This window comes from Anthonomus grandis, chromosome 1, assembly GCF_022605725.1.
Source record: "Anthonomus grandis grandis chromosome 1, icAntGran1.3, whole genome shotgun sequence".
Classification (NCBI taxonomy): Eukaryota; Metazoa; Arthropoda; class Insecta; order Coleoptera; family Curculionidae; genus Anthonomus; species Anthonomus grandis.
The window spans coordinates 50,219,677-50,240,146 of record NC_065546.1 but is presented as its reverse complement, the minus strand read 5'-3'; the positions used below and the strand labels follow the sequence as shown (position 1 = coordinate 50,240,146).

Sequence of the window (20,470 nt, the reverse complement as noted above, 5' to 3'; positions counted from 1 at the left end):
AGCTTGCATACTTATTAAGTGTGCTTGCATCCTGCATAATTTAGTAAGAGACAAAGATGGCGACAGTGATCTCCACTATCGTCACATATCGGAACAATATCAGGAAAATAATCAATCTGCCTTTAATGGAAGAGGGAATAATCGAGGGAGTTCAAGAGCAATTGAAATTCGAGAACTTGCTGACTACTTATTCCACTTGCTAACTTAATAACACATCTACTATGTACTAAATAAATTTGTGATTGTGTGTGTAATTAAATTGTTTGTATTGATAAGTATAATATAAACCTGTGTTCAAAAAAAGTGTTTCCTTACCATTGTTCATGTTTATTACTGCTACACATTGTATTTCTTTTTATTTACATCTGTTTTACGAGAAACACAGCAGCCAAAACAGAACTATCCAAACTCGCTCGCTAGAATTTCAAACAAGTTTAATTACTCTTTTATCGCACGCTGCACGCTCAATTTTCGCCCGCCCGCTAAGCGTCGGTTTGGCTATTTGCATCTGTGCATTAGCTTTTGAAAAAATCGCTCGCTCGCTTATCGCCCGCTTCACGCCCGCCCGCAATTCAGTCTGGCCGTACACTAAGTATGGGGCTATTTCATCTAAAGATGTACACCCATGTCAAATGTTGGCTTTATCCAAGAAATGTTGTTAGGTTGTCATTAGCTTGTCTTATTTTTCCTGGGTAGGCTGAAATTTTTCCAAACTACTTGGAGATGTAGGGCCTTAAGACCAAGAAACTTTCATATACCAAGTTTATTATACAGAGCACCTTAAAGTGGTTTAGTGGAAATCGGTTTAAGATAATTCGCATGTATAAACACCCGTAAACCGCTTTAACGATCGTAAACCGACTTAGCTTAAATCGATTTAAATAAGTGGATTGAAAGATCAATCGCGTGTTATCGAAAGGTCGATATTTTATTAACATCTCTATTACCGCTAGTGTAACAAAGGGTAAACGTTATTATTCAGCTGATTTTAATTTCAGTACTAACAAATTTTTCAAACAAGTTTTAGGTTAACCTTATAATATATTTTTTAATTTCTCTTTAAATAATAACAATATAATGATTGTGTATTTAGGTTTGGTCTCTCCATGTTAAATTAACCATCAAACAAATATGTGAGTACATATCATTGATTTTTATTAAAAAAAACTAGTTAAAAGATGTAACATCAGGACATACACTAAAGCAGTTTGTTTTTTTCCCAGTGGGAAAGAATCAAGGAAAAAAAATCTATACTCTTCTTACCTTTTGAAAGTAAGACCAAAATAGGAAATTATAGAGGGATCTCTTTTTTGTTACCTGAAGCTATAAAAAATTATTTGGTTATAAAAAATTAAATTATTGGGTTGTAAAGACTTAGTGGACTCTTTTGTTCAAAACAAAACAATCTTTGATGGACACACTCATATAAGTGTAGATTGGTAGGCACTATGAGATGAGAGAGATTTCTTAGTACCAACAAATATGCAAATTTTTGTTTACTTTTGTTTGTACAGGGATCAATTGACTTATTTATTTTTGGAACTAACAATTGATATTTATTAGTTGTAGTTACTTCTACTTTAACTTGTTGAGAATAAAGTAAATACAAATATACCTCATAATGATTTTGATTTTTCTAATGATACAATTATATAATATAAGTGGACTATAAAATAGAAGTATACTAAACAAATCTTCTTGCATGACATATTATAATAAAAGTAATATTTAATTTTGCTTTGGAAAAACTAAATAATTTAGTATTTTTAAAGTACAAAGTCCAGCAGGCTTTATTTATAATATGCAGGATGCCTAAGTCTTTGCATTCAGTCTTGTAGATGAGCAATTTATTTCATTATTATTAACATTTATTAAAGCACATTTTAAAATATATATCGATGGCTAAATTCTAACAGGTCGTAAATCACACTTTTTCAGGTTTTGGTGTTTTACGTGGGTTTAAACCAATACAACGTTTTCCACCTAATTCTAAAAGCTCATAAACCACTAACCAATAGGAATTGAGGAATTCAAATTTTAAATATTGTTGTATCATCATTGGTTGAATAGGTAAAAGCAACTTGTCTTATCCTGCAATATCCTCGTGGGAGAACTGGTGCATAAACGTGTAGTGATGTTTCTGTGATTTTTTGGTTGAAAAACTCTTAAAATGTAAGTTTTTTGCCTCAAAACTGTGCAATTTATGTCTAAAAATAATTAGTTATCTTGAAAATAATTAAATATAAATGATTTAATAATAAAAACTTATGAAATAAAGGTAATGTTTGCAGCTTTGTTTATACAAAATATTAGAATTATTTGGTCTTGAATGCAATGGCGACAATTGGCAGCCGTTTTTGGAAACTCTAGGCTTAAAGGAAAAAATGGTACAGAACTGGGTACTTACAAGTGAAAATCATGACTTAGTAGAAAGAGAAGATATTGGGAATCAAAGAAAAAGTGTTAAACGAAGTCGCTCTGATTTTTTTGAGAAAACTGGTGAACAAGTAAATCATCTAAAATCATTCTTTGACCTTCTACCAAAATGAGAATCACACTATTGCCGCAAGGATTCTAAAAAGCTGTATTTTGACAAAAATGGAAGTCTATGAAGTTTATAAACAGAAATGTAAAGATGATGAAAAAAAACCAGTTTCCATTACGACTTTTAATATAGTTTTTGAGAGTAAAAATTTAGCTCTACACAAACCAAAAAAAGATTAGTGTGACACTTGTCTACAATACAAATCTAAGCAACAAACTGAAGAGGAATACCAAAATCATTTGAAAAAGAAGACTCTTGCTCAGGAAGAAAAAACTAATGATAAAAAAGAAGCTGTCAATGGGATGCATTATGTCTTTACCATGGATGTACAGTCCATTAAGTTATGCCCTGTTATTCAGGCCAGCAAAGTGTATTACAAGACCAGATTACAAGTACACATATTTACAATTTACAACTTAGCGACGCATCAGTGCACCATTTATGTATGGAATGAGTCTGAAGCGGACTTACAAGCATCTGTATTCACTTCCTGCTTATACACCATCTTGAAGAACATTGTTTGGCTGAAAAAAAGAAGCCATCGCAGTATGCACAAATTATAAAAGAAGCTATAAGCTCGAAAAAACCTTTTCCCACTTAACGAAAAGTATCTCTCGCGAGATTTTTTTTTAAATGTGACAATAAGAATCTCATTCGATTTGACTCTATACGCCCAGGAAAAATCAAAAGCGACCCAACTGTGTCAGATTTAAGGTGTCTTAAATATTTACCGGACGGAAGTATTCACTATAAAATAAACTACGAAGACGAATACAAAATTTTGCCTCAACGTGCTAAATTTCCTCCACTACCCAAAGATCATATATTTAAACCCTTGTTTCCTGAACGTCTCCCAATCAAACACACCAAATGGAAGCATTTACAAGAACTAAAAACTGTGTTAAATTTAGATGTCCATAGTTTTTACGACAACTTGCCATACACTGCTCATTAATAAAGCTTAAAAGATACCTGCAATAATAATTATTTATAGTTTGATTTATATCCTAATCCACACAATCATGAAAACCACAAAAGTGAAAAAGTCGTAAACCACTCCAAATGAAACACAAAAAGACGTAACCCACAAATCGAAAGTTCTAATCTATCGTATCCCACCCTGTAAAATACCAAGTTGCTCAAAAAATAATAAAATGATCTGAATATCTCTGAACAGATTAGGGATAATTTCTATTCATACAATTTCGATATTTTTTACGAAATTCCTGAGGAATGTCATTTTTTGCGTCTCCTGTAAAATTAGCTAACCTGGGGATACGACTTGTTAGAGTTTAACCATCGATATATACATTTATATCTATAACAGTTTTACTTTTATTGGACCAATTGGATATTTTTTAAGTAACACAGGTAATCAATTATTAATGAAGAATTAAATTTCTAATTGTATTCAGTACTTTTATGATGCTTGGATTTATAAGGAATTATTGATTCATAACTACTGTTTTGAAGTTTAATCCATAGAACAGAACAGGTACAGAAAAAAAAACTAATTAAATAAATCTGTACTAATTAGATATCATTTCCTGTGTGAACACATTGCTTGTGAGGCAACTAAAATTCCTAGAACATGTACATTTCTATTTTTTCCATATATGTACTTTGTTTTGTTTTACATCTGTAGTTTTCATAATACTATTAGTTTATCATACATATACCATTTTAGTTGAACTAAACTTAGTGTGAATTTGAAATAAACAGACTCATTCACATAAGCATCTGAGACTGACAGAATACCAGAGACAAGTATAGTTAATCACCAGAACCTGCTGATATAGTAATAAAGGATATTTTTGTATATTCAAAGTAAGCAAAAGATGATAATTGCTACTACCCTTCTTATGACTTGTGTGAAGCTGTTATTAATTCCTGCTTAGTAAGTATTTCAAGTTCTACATGCTACACCCAAATAACCCTTTATATTCTTTGATTTGCAGCAGATCAACAGATTTTGATGTCCATAGGAATTGGTTGGCAATTACCCATTCTTTACCCATAGACAAATGGTATCTAGATGAAACATCTGAATGGACTTTAGATTATCCACCATTTTTTGCCTGGTTTGAGTATATATTGTCATTTTTTGCCACATATTTTGACTCTAACATGTTGAAGGTCGAAAACATAAATTATGATTCTGATAGGACTATTTTATTTCAAAGATTGTCTGTGATAACAACTGATTTGGTTTATGTATATGGGGTTTATAAGTAAGTTAAATAGGTTAATAATGTTCTGTTTCTAATTTTTTAAGTTTTTTTAAGAGTGGAGGATGTGATTAGTGTATAAGAAATTTTATAATCAGCAATATAACAATACTCACACTATCAACATTTGCTTTATAGCCATAGATGACACTTTTCTCCAGTGAGCTTTCACTTACTAGTGTTTAAGTTCACTTATATTCCTTATATTCATATATATCAATTAACATAAAAAAATTCCAATAACCCCAAAAATTTAGCTTTAACTCTTGACAAGATTTTGTTGATATTGACTATGGTCACTAATGTGAGTTTATTAGGCTCAAATATATTTTATGTTGGCAGTCAATGCAGTAGAACTTTGTTAGTCAGATGACTGAACTCATATTCTTCATTTTAATCATTTAAAAGACTAATAATCTAAAAAATATGTATCGAGAGTTTCTATTTTTTGCTACCTCTAAAAGAGTGTTTGGAAATGTAAAATATGCAAACCTCACAAAAATCATTAGAAGGCCCTTAGATCTAATTTCAATACTGATCACTAACTAATAATATTACTCTCCCAATATCTTATATTTTTGTGATTTTTAAACAATTGTCAAAGAATGATAAAATACTGATTTTAGAGTATGCGAAACATTACCAGCCAGTTGGAAAAAGGATGTTGTACTACCACTTTTACTGTTAACAAATTGTGGCCTAATTATGTTGGATCATATTCATTTTCAATATAATGGAATGTTGTATGGAATAATGCTGCTTTCAATTGCATTTATGTTGCAGGTATTAGGAGTTGAAAACTAATTTCTAACATTTCTTTGCTAAAATATATGTATATTTCAGGAAAAATATAAGTGGTCGTCTTTCTGGTTTGCTTATTTAATAAACATGAAGCATATTTATATATATCTAGCCCCAGCATACCTTATTTTTCTCTTAAGGCATTACTGTATGAGGGATAAACCTGATTTAAAAACTCTTTTTTCGAGTTTAACGCTAAAAAGAGTTTTTGAGCTGGGAAGTATTGTCATTGGTGTCACTGCTGTGAGTTTTTTACCCTTTGCTCATCAACTTGAACAGGTAACTAACTTCTCAGCATTTGTGTATAAAATAAAATAAAGTATACTTTTAATGTATTCTTTTTTAAAGATTTTATATGAAAAATATATTTTGACAAAAAGATGATATTTTCATCTCATAGATTATGGAAGATACAGATATATTTTACACTATATGCGATCAATTTTATGCAAAAATGTGCTAAAAATTGTTGATTTCTGTGTATATATAGGAGGTGTATAAAAAATATTATGAAAGATTGCATTTTTTTATCTAATCTGAAATTATTGAATATAATTATCTAACATAATATTAAAGGTAGATAGAATGAATACAGAATTTTTAATTATATATAATCGTTCCATTAAAATACATATAGAACTGATGAATTAAAAAAAAAGAACATAATTATACTATGATATCACATCAGAGTTTTCTTGTCATAAAGCCTCTGATATCCTCGGTAAAAGTTCTACATTAATTAAAATAAACTGGCCCCAATTTTTCAAATGTAATATATATGCAAAATATCGTGTGTCTGTTAAGGTGTCTCAATATAATTCTTATATTTTAGTTTCTGTGATATATTAAATATGAGTTTGTCTTAAATTATATAAGTACCGATTCACAAATATCAACATGAACCTGCAGAATAGTGTTACAGAGCAGATATTATTTTTGCTTCTTTTTTCTTTATGTAATTGCGATGGGTTGTAACGTTAAATATTATGAGGTTAGAGGCCTAATTTTTCAATATCTGTTACACATTTTTCACTTATAATTAACTGGGAAAATATAATTGTCTTGATTATGCTAGATGTAAAAAAATCGCTTCTCTAAGAAAACTTATAGTTAATCGACTACAAATAATCAAGTGATTAATCCCTAGGATTAAAAACAATACGTTTAAAATTAACCATTTTTAACAAATCGCGAGTTTTTGGCAGCAAAAAAATGGTTACAACTGTAAGTCTCATAACGATTAGCATCAGGTTTTCTACCGTTAGTCTTTTGGCCCAAATTCTTATTGACTACTAGCTGACCCGGCGAACTTCGTACCGCCGTAGTTAATACCTAACAATTTAATAAAAAAATCAAAACAATATTACAAAAAGCTAGTAAATATTTATTGTAACGCTTTTTGATACACAACATTGTTAGTTTTCTTTCCTGGAGCGAAAATAAATAATGTGGAAGGTTTTCCAAGACGGGAGCAGGCCACATACAATTGACCATGTGAAAAACATGGATTTTCTAAATTTATGCCACAAACATTCAATGACTGCCCTTGCGCTTTATTTATCGTCATTGCAAATGCAAGTCGCACAGGAAATTGCATCCACTTAAAATCGAATGGCATGTCGTTCGGAATCATGGGGATGCGTGGAATTAAAACGTCTTCGCCTTTGTACTTCCCTTTCAAAATGGTTGCTTCGATGACTGCAACGCACATTTGCGAAACATTATTATGTTCCGCAACATAATAATAACCGATCCGACTCTTAATTGCAGATTATGAGGTGGAAGTCCGGGTATTTCCAGCGAATTTAAAAATTCGGTTGGATAGTTAACGACGTCATCTTGGTTGGTAACGGAATCAATGGATTTATAAGTCATAAGATCGCCTGCAATCTTATTTTGAATTTCAAAATTTATTTCGTTGACATCAATGTTTTTCGCAGCCAATATAACTCGTTCGCTTAACCAATCGTGGTTTTTATAATTTTGAACAATATTTGGGAACACCTCCTCGATAAGTTCGGTTTTTGATTCAACAAAGTTACAAAAATTGGGAGGGAAGTTAATGTATCCCGACGATGTGTCTACTGGAATTTTGCCATTACCAATATCAAGCAATTGTTTTGAAAAAGCTTCTCCAGATTGATCGTTCTGCAATTCGACTCGCATGTTTATATTTAATTTAAGTGTTTTGACATACTTCCATAAATTTGACGACTTCAAACATGCAGGCTGGTGTTGATCGTGGCATTACCGGCAATGTTTTTCGAAAATCACCTGCCAATAGAATCATCGCACCACCAAACCGGTTCTGGTTGTGTCGTAAATCTTGCATTGTGCGGTCTAATGCATCCAGAATTTTTTTTTGTTTGCCATTGTGCACTCATCCCAAACGATTAATTTGCTTTGGTGTAAGACTTTGGCCATCGCACAATTCCTCGAAATGTTGCAAGTTGGAGTTTCGATAATTTGCATGTTTAACGGCAACTTGAGTCCTGAATGAGCTGTTCGACCGCCTTCTAACAACGTAGCTGCAATACCTGATGAAGCGAGTGCAATTCCATTTTGCGATCGAATCGCTGCCAAAATTAATGAGATTAAAAACGTTTTTCCAGTTCCACCAGGAGCATCTAAGAAAAACAGTCCCCCAGTTTCATCGTTGACTACTCTCATCAGCGTATAATAGGCATGTTTTTGTTGTTGATTTAATAAGGGAACGTTTCGTTGAACTATTTCCATCAATGCCTCAGAAACATATTCGGTTTCGCGTCTTAACTCTTGATTAAATGCGTCGTGCATTGGGCGATTGGGACCTATCATTCCTAATTGTATTAATCTTTTGTTGGTAAGCATCAAGCACATGTCCTCAATTAAAATGAATGCTTCATTTTTAATTTCTTCGTTCATTTGCAAATCTGCATTCGATGTCCTATCGATCGCATCTGATGCAATATATCTTCGGCCATATGATAGTTATATTTGTTCCACAGATCAATTGGCGTTGATGGGAAGCATGTAGACAAAATTATAGAAAACAATGTTCGTATTTGTTTAGCATTTGATGAAACTACAGCATCTTCCAGAGTGTGGTGCCAATGAGTATCATTTTCTAGCAATCCCATAAGTTGACAGGCTTCTCTGTATGTGCCGCATAATACACCATTAATAGTTCGCAGATGTTGGAATGATGTTGGTCCACGAACATTGATTAACAGTAAACACAAATAAAAACACTCGTCTTGGTTGGGATGAATTGTGTAAAGACGTCCTAGTGCATCGGTGGAAAATACTTGTGGGTAACCTGGAACGGGCTGACCTTGTTTTCTTCGTTGAAATTTCTTTAACGATTGATTCCAGATATAATATCTTATATACTTACCTTAAAAGTAGGCATAAAATTATCTCTACAAATTTGTGTTGCTCCAAATGACGTCATTTGAAAGCAATTATTATATTGCTGGATATTATTTAAAAAAATTTTTGAATCTGGATGATTTCCGGAAACTAATGAATATAGTGGGTCTGGAGGCGGTACCAATGGTGTCAATTTGACTTGACCACTTGCACAACACAATCCAAATGCTTCATTTTTAAAGTTCATTGACTTGCAATATAGACACACAACGTTCATTTGTCCAATAGCAACGATTTGCTGCGAACTATAATCGATTGCTGCATCGTAACTAAATGCAGCTCGATTTGGATTAAACCTGAACGGAACGTTTCTACGTTCTTGGTTATTCCTATTCCATCTATTCCTTTCAACTTCATTTCGCATCTCGCGTTGCTCGTTGGTTTGACTTGCCCGTATATGTTGTTGGCTTGCAGCATTTCGCGTTCTACGACTCAAGTTGGTTCGTCGACTTATTGGCATTTTTGAGATTTATATGTCAAATAAATAATCCCTAAAACATGTTTCTACATATAACTTATGCATAACACGTAGTCTATTAAAAGTCTAATACCTGATAAAATTTTTAATATTTTATGTCACCTACTGCCACCCTGTTTATAATTTGTCTTTAAATACTAAACAACCACTGTTGCACTCAACAAACTAAAAAGTTTCACTAAGCTGAACTAAGAAGAAAACTCACTAAAACTCGCTAAACAAACTTGAAAATAACTCGCTAAACAAATACACTTTTCTTTTGAATGACGCAAATCATTAAAAGCAACTGTCAGACGCGAAAAACTGACTTATTATGTTTCAGAATGCATGCATGCTAAATAGAAATTGCTGAAAGCGCGATCTATTTTTAATATTTTGTCACCTACTGCCACCCAAGCGCTATCTATTTTTTATTTCTTAAATTACTTTGACCGATAGATTTCTTTAGACTGTCTTATTCTAATCGAAACCGATAAATGTCGCGCAAAGCATTTTTAATTTTTTTGCAAATTTCCAATTCCTGGTGCAATTTTCCTGATGGTTTATTCTATAATATCCTTCTACAAACTAAAATACATCTTAAGAAAAAAGAATTAATAAAATCGGTAAAGTCATTTTCAAGTTATTTAATGACCAAGGAAAATATGGATTCATTTTTATATATTTAGATTAGATGTTTGCTAGTTTCTTCTCAATTATTGCAAATAAACAAAATAAATGTTTATTAATTCGTTATACACTCTTTGGTTATACTATCTTTTAACACTTTTAATATAGGTTTTAGGACGGTTGTTTCCATTTAAAAGAGGTCTCTGCCACGCCTATTGGGCTCCAAACTTTTGGGCTCTCTATAATTTTATGGATAAATTAGCTTCTGTCTTTTGTAAGTTATAAATTGTTTTGTACTATTTAAATACTTATTATCAATATTTTAGTAACCAGGCTTGCTATTATACCACCAATCATCTCTACCGGTTCAATGACAGGGGGTCTCGTGCAGGAATTTTCCCATGCAGTATTACCAAGTGTTACACCACTCGCCACTTTGATACTAACTGTATTCTTCATGATACCATGTCTTATGAAACTATTTTTTATGAACAAAAATCCGTTAAATTTTCTAAGATGTGTGGTTTTATGTGGGTTAACTTCATTCATGTTTGGGTGGCACGTCCATGAAAAAGCTATTCTTATGGCTATTTTACCCATGAGGTAAGTACTTGACCATGAGATATAACTACCAATTTATACTGTAATAAAAACTATAATAATTTAACTTTTTAATTCACGTATACTGGAGTAATACTTCCGTTAAAATAATGTTAATGATATCAATGTTTATATTTTGCTTAATTTTTACTTTTGTTGGGTATAGGTAAAAAAAAAACTTACGATCATTTATATATTTTATTATTTTGTCGACGTTTCAATGTCTATGAGATCATCCTTAGGACTCTAAAAGATACATAAACCACTAACATAATTGAATTAAAAATTATTGAATCATTTTATACAAATAAAATCACCTTGAATAAAATTTTGAAGAATTGATTTTTACGGTGTAAATCACAACTAAAATAAAATAACGACTAAAAAAAAACTATGTATGGCATGTCCGGTGTGGCAAAATATAATGTAAATCATGAATCAGTTTCCCGCGGTTTACCTGAAAAGCCGGTTTTCTGGTACACGTGGCCAGCTTTTGTCCCGCTGTTTTCACCTAGAAATACCCGGTTTTGAGAGCTGAAACTAAGTTTGTTTACCATATAGGGTCATAGCCTATAAATCCGTACCGTTTTCATAAGGAAAAACTCTATTTTCATTAAGTTTTCCCAATTGCATTTTTATCCAACGATTGGTTCCGAGGATGTTCGTGAGTCGTCGGCATCCAAATTCCTGCCATGGGTATAAAAAGGTTCCAGGTCCACCAAGGTGACACATTCGTCGTAGTAAGGTCGTACCATACCTTTTGAGCGAAGTACCAGTAATTTCAATACCGTTAAATTTTCAATATTTACGTTTAATTTTGTCTTGACCAACGTCAAGTTGAACAGTGTGAATTAGGTAAGAGCCACCTGTTGACAGTTGACCGGCCGCTTCCAAGCTCGCGTATTAAGATCTTTATCGAATCCGTTGTTTGGGCCCATCTTTCTTCGTGTTTTGTAGGGCAGGTAGTAAGCGGGATATATTGATAACATAATCGAAAAATTAATTATCCGCGTTACGGTATTTTACAGACGAAAAACAATGAAAAACACAAAGTCACGGTCTCACAACATTTACTTAAAGCTACACGTGTTTCGCTCTATTCAGAGCATCATCAGGCCTAAAACAATAATAATTACGAAAGAAAAAAAGAGGACATTAAAAAGACTAAAACCTTAAAAAGCCACTAACGTTGGCAAAACAGTAAATAAACATACATTTAAGGTTAGGATGACTATACAGTTATTTAGAACCAAAAAATAAAAAATAAAAAATTGTAAAATAATATCAGACCTATTGGGAATCGAATCCGCGACAACAAGCTTACAAGCCAGAGACTATAACCTATGAGCTACCGGAACACTGAGGAGAAGTTCAAAACATTTGTTGTTAAGCCAAGGCATTCTAACACAATATTAAACTTATTTCAGTTGGAAGAGATTATGTAAATATAAAATTGATTAAATAAGATTATTAAAAATAAGGTTGGGTTCAAAATTAAATACGTCGTTAACACAGACAAGAACAGGACTCTTCTTGGCTTTAGTAATTTCCATCCTCTCCAGAAGGTCAAGCTTTTTCCCTTTAGGGCATTCATGAAGTATTTCAGCTCCGACCTCTGGAGAAAAGTGATGTGTGGAAGCTAACAGGTGATTCGCAAACGCTGACTTTGTATCACGGACGTCTGTATTTTTAAATTTCTCAAACAACGCTACATGTTCTTTAACGCGTGTAGAAATTTTTTCTTCCAGATTAGCCAATATATACAGCGTCACAATCCCCACATTTCAAAGAGTAAACCCCTGATTTCGAAAAGACATTTGCCTTGTCTATCACGCTCGCTACTCACGGTATTTTAGTTGCCATTTTTACAAGCTTGGAAGACGGTGGTATTTTAATTTTCCGCTGTGAGTTTTTGTCTGTCATTAATTATTAGAATATTCATATTGATTCCGTTCCGCTTTATGAACTTTTAAAACTGTGGTTTGGACACTATCTTTCTTCGTGTTTTGTAGGGCAGGCAGTAGCCGCGTTTATTAATTATTACTTGGCTTCTTAAAGTGGTGAGAGACAAGTAATAACCGAGTCCGTGCATGTCATAATTACTATCCGTATAGCAACAGAGCAGAGGTAAATGTTGACCGATTGATTGAGATTGCTTTTGCTTGATTGGTGTTGAGTTTCCGGCTTTGCTTAACGAATGTCATCCGTAACCGCTTGTACAAAACATCATAACCCCGTCCCTTAAATCATACTATTTTGCGTCATTAATAGAGTGCCGAATTTTCTGGTAGATTTTCCCGAATAACTGCCTGTGCTTAATCATAGAAATTGGTAATGGGGATTGTTAGATTTTAAGGACACTTTTGTTTACTTAGTTTTAAGCAAACAAACCTGTTACTTATTAGTATTTGTAATAATAAAGATTAAGAGCAATAAGATCTCATTATAACAAGACAGTCTACTTTCAATCTCTACCTGGTTTCTCCACTGTCTAAAGGCTTACCCGAGAGGCTAGAGGGGACTCTAAGCTCCTTTAATTACTTAGAGTGGCGGCCGGGGCATTTGGTCGACTTTTTTCCTATAACTGTACAAAGAAATAGTGAGGGGGTTGACGGATACCCTGCGACGTAAAAGGTTAGAGGGTGGACATACGGCGAGTACGTAAGAACACCCGCTACAGGCTGTTTACCGTGACTATTTTTTACAAAGCTAAATCATTGGAACTCTGCTTTAAGTTCAGGAATGGAATATTTTCCAGGTCCTTTCTTTAAATAGTCATCAAAAATGTGTTGGCAGTTTTTTTTTAATAGTTGAACAAAAGTGTTTATGAAACACTTTAGCAGTCTGTCTTTTACTGTATTATTGTTAAATTTAGTCAACATAGCTTGTTGAAGATACTATTATTTTTTCGAGCTATTTTAAGAGGTTTTAGGGCATACCTATTTTAATAGCATCATACGGTAAAGGTAACGATATAATTGGCAAATTTATATTACAAATAGGAAATTAATGCATTAGAAAAGGAAGAACATAACAATGAATACTCAACTACTAAGGTATGACAAAGAAAAGACTATCCCCACCAGATATCGTTCCGACGCTCGTACTATGGCACAATTTTAGCGTGAGACACCTGATTGGTCGTGTTTTTGGTGCATGTCTAGATTACTTTTTAGGTAAAGTCGAAATTATACCCATTTGTAATGACCTCATTTTTGGTTTATCTTTGTTTAGCATATTCTAAACACCGGCGACAACAAACGTTTGAAACAAATTGGTGTCTGATGATTATTCATCTTTTATATACTAGGTTATGTGAAATATCCGTCACTGTCAATCAAAAATATTGGTTTGTCAACTTGTTCTTGAAAATTATTTCGAAAAGTGTTAGATAATGCCTAAAAAAAGATATAATAGATATAATGAACAATCGCAGCCGATGATTTTAAATATATTGGCTTTTTTTCAACTGGAAAAGGAACAAGTCCGAAACGGAATTGCACTTCTAATTGAGAATGTGATACAGCGAGCCGCAGATGCAACAAAATTGAGCACAACAACGATCGCAAATATAAAGAAGAATGGGATAAAATCAGATCAGGATTACGCAGCCCGTATATCTTCCAAGCAAAAGACAGCAAAAACCAAAATTACAACATATTTGAAACATAGAATTCGGGATACAATTTATTCTATGTACGCCAGAAAAGAATATGTAATATTGGCAACAATAAGAGAAAAGTTCAGGGACGAAATTGAATATTTTGAGTTTTCCATTGACTCCTTAAGAAGATGGATCAATAATATAGGCTTCAAGTGGAAAAAATCAAATAACAGAAAATATTTGATGGACTTGCCAAATATTGTTCAAAAAAGAATCAATTTTTTAAGGGAGTATATCAAAAATAGAAATGTAGGTCCGGAAGGTTTTACTCCAGTTTTAATTGACGAGACGTGGATTTTTAGCAAGGGATCATTTCGTAGTAGCTGGCAAGATGGCACCAAGCACACGGATTCAAGGAAAAACAGTGAAGGTAAAAATTATCTGGTTATCTTTTTAGATTTTTTTTTGAATAAAAACTATTGCCCTTGTAAGGGCCCTCTAACTTCATCATTTCATCTGTTTCATAGTTTCATATAATTTCTCTCTAAGACAATATGAGGGAATTTAACTCCATACACTACTCGTATGTGCATGGAACATTACTTATTAATTATATTAAATTTATGTTACGTAAGAATGATTTCTAAAAGAAGAGAATTGAATTATCTTTTATTTTTAAGGTCATCGTTATATCGTGGTCCACGCCGGAACCAAACATGGCTTCATCAAGAGTGGATTAAAGACGGGAGATTATCATGACAATATGAACAGGGAAAAACTTCGAAAACTGGTTTAAAACTCGGCTGGTTCCAAATATTCCCCCAAAGTAATTTATAATCATGGACAATGCAAGTTATCATTCTGGTTTATTAGAAGAAATCCCGAGAAAATCTTGGACAAAGCAGAGACTGACCGAATGGTTGAAGAAAAAGAATATTGGCTTTCCACAAAAAGCCATGAAAGATAAAATATGGAGTATTGCACGCAGAAACTGCCCTAGTGAAAAAAAGTACTTCCTTGATGAATATGTTAAACCTTTAGGTTAGGACACACAATTTTGCAACTGCCACCATATCATTGCCAGTTTAATGCAATTGACATGGTATGGTCGGAATGTAAACGAAAATATGATCAATATATTTCCCCTTTTAAGGGGTCACCTTCAGAAGTTCTGACTACATTGGAAAGGGTAGTAAACGAAATTTCTATAGATCATTGGCAAAAATATGTTTTTCATAGAGAAAAGGTAATTGAAAAGGCTTGGGAGGCAATACAAGTGTGTCATGCCTATGACATTCTGCCACTTGTGATTACGACTGACGAAGACGACGATGACGAAGACAGTATCTCTGATTTCAGTTCTGACTCTGACAATATTGACGAGATTGATTAAGCTTTTTTTGTAATTTCATTAACTTGGTAATGCAATATGGCGTGTTTTTTTTTGAGTTTGTATGTTTTATTTTTTGGAATGGTATTTTCATTTTAATGTGTTAACATATTCCTAGAAGCAGCATTTTTTTTCATGAAAAAGTAAATTAAATTGTCAGTATTTAAATTTTTCCCAGTGAGTTAAAATAATTTTATACCATTATTCACAATTTTTGTAAGCTCGGTTTTGTTACGTCTACTGCTCGTGCCGAATTCCACTTTTCAAATATGTTGTAGATTTGGTTTTTGCGGTCTTTTGCTTGGAAAATATATGAGCAGCGTAATCCTGATCTGATTTTATCCCATTCTTCTTTATATTTGCGATCGTTGTTGTGCTCAATTTTGTTGCATCTGCGGCTCGCTCTATCATATTCTCAATTTGAAGTGCAATTCCGTTTCGGACTTGTTGTTTATGTCCCATTATTTATGATTAATTATAATAATATTTGTTAATTGTTAAGTTTGTTAATAATACAATAAATACTACAAGATTTTTTTTAATTTTTAGGGAATGAAAGTATATCTACACGAATATAAAAATATAATAATATGCTGCTAAAATAAATCATTTGTTAATTTCTAAACGTATAAAAATACATAGCAGACTATTAACTTCTGAAGGCGATGGTAAAGTTTCTAACCTAATATTGATTGGCAAAAATATCGAGACGGGTGCATTCGACACAATCGTCATTCGACATAATGGACATTCGACACAATACCCGCGAAATATTTTAAACGTTCGAGTATGATCGGTTGGGTCTTTTACACGTCAGCCAATTTTTATTCGAAATAGCTGTAGTGTTGTCATCTAACACAAAATAGGGTTAGGTATAGGTATATTATTTTGTTTACATTCGAGTCGTGCTTACAATAATTAGTTTATATTTATCGATAGTTTGCCAAAAGTTATTAATTTGTGAGTTATGAGTTCTTCAGTATATTTGAAGCTTTAAGATATAACTACAAAGAACCTGGGATGATACTTCCTGATACTGATTAAGAAACACTATAACTAACTTTGTGTAATTTACTACTTGGCCTCCTATCCTGTGATTCTTCTTCTTAGAACATTAAATACCTGCATTATACTTATTGCGAAGTGAAGAGGAATTTGCCGCCAAAAAAATGTACCATCACTTGGGAAAGTGCAAGTTTTTCATCTTGTGGAAGCATGTTTTTCATTAAAAATTGTGGCAAACAAAGTTCCATTTGACTTGCATAGGTGTGGTGATAGTGTTTACATTTACTACTTTTGACTACTAAACTTGAAAAAGTGCAATTTAGGATAATATGCTGGAGAAACTGAATGATTTTGATGAAGTCATATGCCTCCGAGGATATTTGGAATATAAACTATAGTGTGTCAGCTTAAATATAACATACTGAATAACCAAAAGGACTGTAATAGACTATACAGTTTTTAATTTACTTATACACACACTTATTGCTTTCAAGTAATTTGTGACTAACATTATTTCTGAATTGGTGTCGTAAAAAAGTGCAATGAGTTATTATAATTAATAATATTTATAAGTAGGAAAAGAAACAGGTTCTTAGAGAATATCATATATTACAGCCTTATTTAGATTGAGCCAAGTTTTCACTCATAGTGTTGAGTTTTGTCAGGGCTGGAATGTATACAAATTACGGTAACAGTTTATTATTATATTATACTATCTTATCGACTCCCCATTTTCAAGAATAAAAAAAAGACAGGTACATAGGATAGTGAATGTCGTATTCATCATAATTTCATTGTCGGAGACCAAAAATTTCAATTTTTTCAATTTTATTTTTTTTTTAATCGTTTAAAAAAAAGTGACTATATTAAATAATTACCCCTGGCGTAACAGTTTACTATCCTAACGAACGCCGTTTTTTTGTACGAATTTAAAAAATTAAACAGCTACAAAAGTTAATGTATGTCGTATTTATTATAAATTCGTTGTCGGAGACTCAATCATTTTTCAATCACTTGAAAAAAGAAAATAAAAAATATTAAAATTTTACCCCTGTTCGTTTTTTTTTGCGTAATCAGTTTTTCTTATGAAAAATGATTATTCACCCAACAGGTCCTTTTTGCACCCAGCGCCTTTTTATATAAAAAAAAATCAATACCCACCGAGCTCAGCCCCAACCAACCCAACCCAGCCCAATACAACTCAACCCAACCATACCAAGCCAACCATGTCAAGAGCCAAGACTTAGAAGCATCGGTCTTAGCGCCAATTGAAAACTGCAATTTAAATAGGAAACATATACTAAAAAGAATAATAAGACAGCTATTGAAATTAGTTTTGTTTTTTTAATTATTTTTTTTAACGATTTATCGAATGGTATCACTATTCGATCACCTAAAAAAAATAGTATATTACCTGTAAAATAATAGCGCTGGTAACCCCGATAAGTCAGTGTCTCAAAAGGTTTTTTCGGTACGTATTCTGATAAGTGATTTCCGATTTGTTGTCTCTCTCGTCTCAACATAATCGAGTATTTCCGAGCGGTGTGTTATGTGTCGAGGTCACCCTGCTCGGGCGCTCGCCGAGTCGCTTCGGGGGAAGCTTCGGGAGTGTGTCGAATGTCCATTGTGTTATTTGCCTGTTTTCCAAAATATCTACGCCATACGTTTTTTCTCACCTGGATGACGGTAACTACAAATGGGTATAATTTCGACTTTAGGGGGCATACATCAGCAAAACCCATATTTTTTTGGGAAGGTATACTCTGTGCAATATGAATTATTCTATTTAATAATTACTCAAGGAAATGAGAAGTAGTTTTAATTTTATTTTAAGGAAAATAAGTCTCTTTAAGAAGGAAATGTACAGCTAGGTAAGGGTTTCGCCATTTCTTGGATACGTTTATTTCTTTCAAAAGTTATTTAATTTATTATTACATAAATTAATTTATCTTGCACAAACTATAGGTGCGGATACAGAATTCTCTTTGTCATACTTTAGTAGTTGGTATACACTGTTATTTACTTCCTTTTCTAATGCATTTCTCCGTAATAATAATCTAAAAATCAAATATATAATATAATAAGTCCTTAATATAATTTTTATTTTTTAGCATTTTGAGTATAATGGAACCAACGGATGCAAAGATATTCCTATTGCTCTCAACAGTGGGCCACTATTCACTATTTCCCTTATTGTTTGCACCATCTCTTCTCTTCATTAAATTACTTTTGCTTGTGTTAAGTTCGTCATATGCCTTTTATAGTTTGTATAAAATTCACATGTCTAGTCAATGTAAATTTACTTTACCACTTCTAAATTTAGTTGAAACTTTGTATGTGATAGGATTGGTAGTGGTCTTTTCGTATGAAAATATTATTCATAAAATTTTAGGTTTAGATAGAAAGTTACCATTTTTACCTTTGATGTTTACATCGGTCTATTGTTCCTTTGGTGTACTTTACTGTTGGGGAATGTATTATAAGCATTTTTTAAATTTAAATAGTGATATCAAATCATTCCAAATTTTAAAAAATAAAGCTGCTTGATAGAATTTGGTATGTTTTTATGTCCTTGTAAGTCCCTAAAAGTTAAATTATTAAGATTTATTTTGTTTGTACGACGTTAAATTTAAAAAAATATTGGTTAAATTGAATGAGTTAAAGGCATAAGTATGAACTTTGATATAAAATGCATCAAATTAAAATTTAAAACGTATTAATGAAATTCGAAAAATAGTGATTTTAAAAATTAAATCAAAATAAAATAGGGACTACTATAGTACAAAAAAACAACGGATAAAAATTGTTTTCACATACTAAAATAAGAAATTCAGAAATTTTTAATCTATTGGAAAATTTAATAAAGAAATTAATTTAATAGTTTTTATTAAAAAAAAAAGAACTGGGATTTTTACTAACGTATAGCAGGTTTCTAAAGATATATAAAAAGCATAACCCTTTTCTGACTTTTAAGACACTTTATTTGCGAGATATCTTAGAAGAAAAAGATAACACGTATGAATATATATGTTCCCTTGTACATATATATTCATTCATATATAATATATTCAAACCCAATGATAAATACAAGAAATTTAACATTGTTTATACAGGGTGATTTTTAAGTTGATACTTTTTTTTAACTGTGTATAGAACTCGGTAAAATAAACCTTTTTTTCAAATAACTTTATTCAAAAAACCGAAAAATAAAAAAATTGCATTGCCAAAATATTATAAAATGAGTCCAATACGGTCCTCTCTAATTTAAATAAGTTGTTCAAAGTTGTCACCATTAACTTCAACACAACGATTTGCTCGACGTAACCACTGTTCCGTAACGGCACGCAATAGAGAAATCGGTTTTTGTCTAACTGTTGCCGCAGCCTGCTCAATACGTGCTATTAGTTCTTCTTGTGTGTCGATAGGCGTCTTGAAAACTAAACTTTTCATATACCCCCCACAAAAAAAAGTCACATGGATTTAGGTCTGGCGACCTTGGTGGCCATGCAACTGGTCCATTTCGGCCAATCCACCGATTTGGGTAAGTTATACTTATAGCTCACTTCTCGTCTTAAATGGGCAGGTGCTCCATCCTGCAGGAGCCACATAGCTTGCCTGATATTCAGTGGCACGTCTTCTAACAGAACAGGCAGATTATTTTGCAAAAAGTCTAAATAAACATTGCCCGTCAAACGGTCTGGTAAGATAAATGGTCCAACAAGTATCCCATTCACAACATGCGTATTTCGAAAATTGTTAATTCCGTTTCGGGTGAATGTTGCCTCGTCCATGGCTAAAA

General features: G+C 32.5%; 1 protein-coding gene and 1 long non-coding RNA gene across 3 annotated transcripts; one reads left to right on the top strand and one right to left on the bottom strand.

Moving 5' to 3' along the window:
• Positions 1 to 1,004: 1,004 nt before the first annotated feature.
• Positions 1,005 to 19,223, top strand: LOC126745996 (probable dolichyl pyrophosphate Glc1Man9GlcNAc2 alpha-1,3-glucosyltransferase). 2 transcript variants are annotated; one of them, XM_050454086.1, is made up of 9 exons: positions 1,006 to 1,133; positions 1,939 to 2,172; positions 4,233 to 4,442; positions 4,504 to 4,776; positions 5,400 to 5,556; positions 5,617 to 5,853; positions 10,241 to 10,346; positions 10,399 to 10,675; positions 18,783 to 19,223. In XM_050454086.1, exons 3-9 carry the CDS (start codon positions 4,384 to 4,386, stop codon positions 19,216 to 19,218), a joined length of 1,545 nt encoding a protein of 514 aa, XP_050310043.1. In that variant the 5' UTR covers positions 1,006 to 1,133; positions 1,939 to 2,172; positions 4,233 to 4,383; the 3' UTR covers positions 19,219 to 19,223. The 2 variants fall into 2 exon arrangements, with proteins under 2 accessions (XP_050310048.1, XP_050310043.1); XM_050454091.1 differs by lacking the exons at positions 10,241 to 10,346; positions 10,399 to 10,675 and having other exon boundaries at positions 1,005 to 1,133; positions 18,783 to 19,029.
• On the bottom strand, positions 6,936 to 9,750 carry LOC126746048 (uncharacterized). Its single transcript, XR_007663779.1, has 2 exons — positions 9,537 to 9,750; positions 6,936 to 9,476 (listed from the first exon to the last, which is right to left on the bottom strand). It is a non-coding gene; the product is annotated as an uncharacterized LOC126746048 (long non-coding RNA).
• Positions 19,224 to 20,470: the final 1,247 nt, after the last annotated feature.

What these genes read in the sequence shown, in the direction of transcription:
- LOC126745996 (XM_050454086.1), top strand. Translation starts at nt 4,384, where the DNA reads ATGATAATTGCTACTACCCTTCTTATGACTTGTGTGAAGCTGTTATTA. An exon ending in CTGTTATTAATTCCTGCTTA is followed by an intron (nt 4,443 to 4,503) that starts GTAAGTATTTCA and finishes TTTGATTTGCAG; the next exon opens with CAGATCAACAGATTTTGATG. An exon ending in TAAATTAGCTTCTGTCTTTT is followed by an intron (nt 10,347 to 10,398) that starts GTAAGTTATAAA and finishes TCAATATTTTAG; the next exon opens with TAACCAGGCTTGCTATTATA.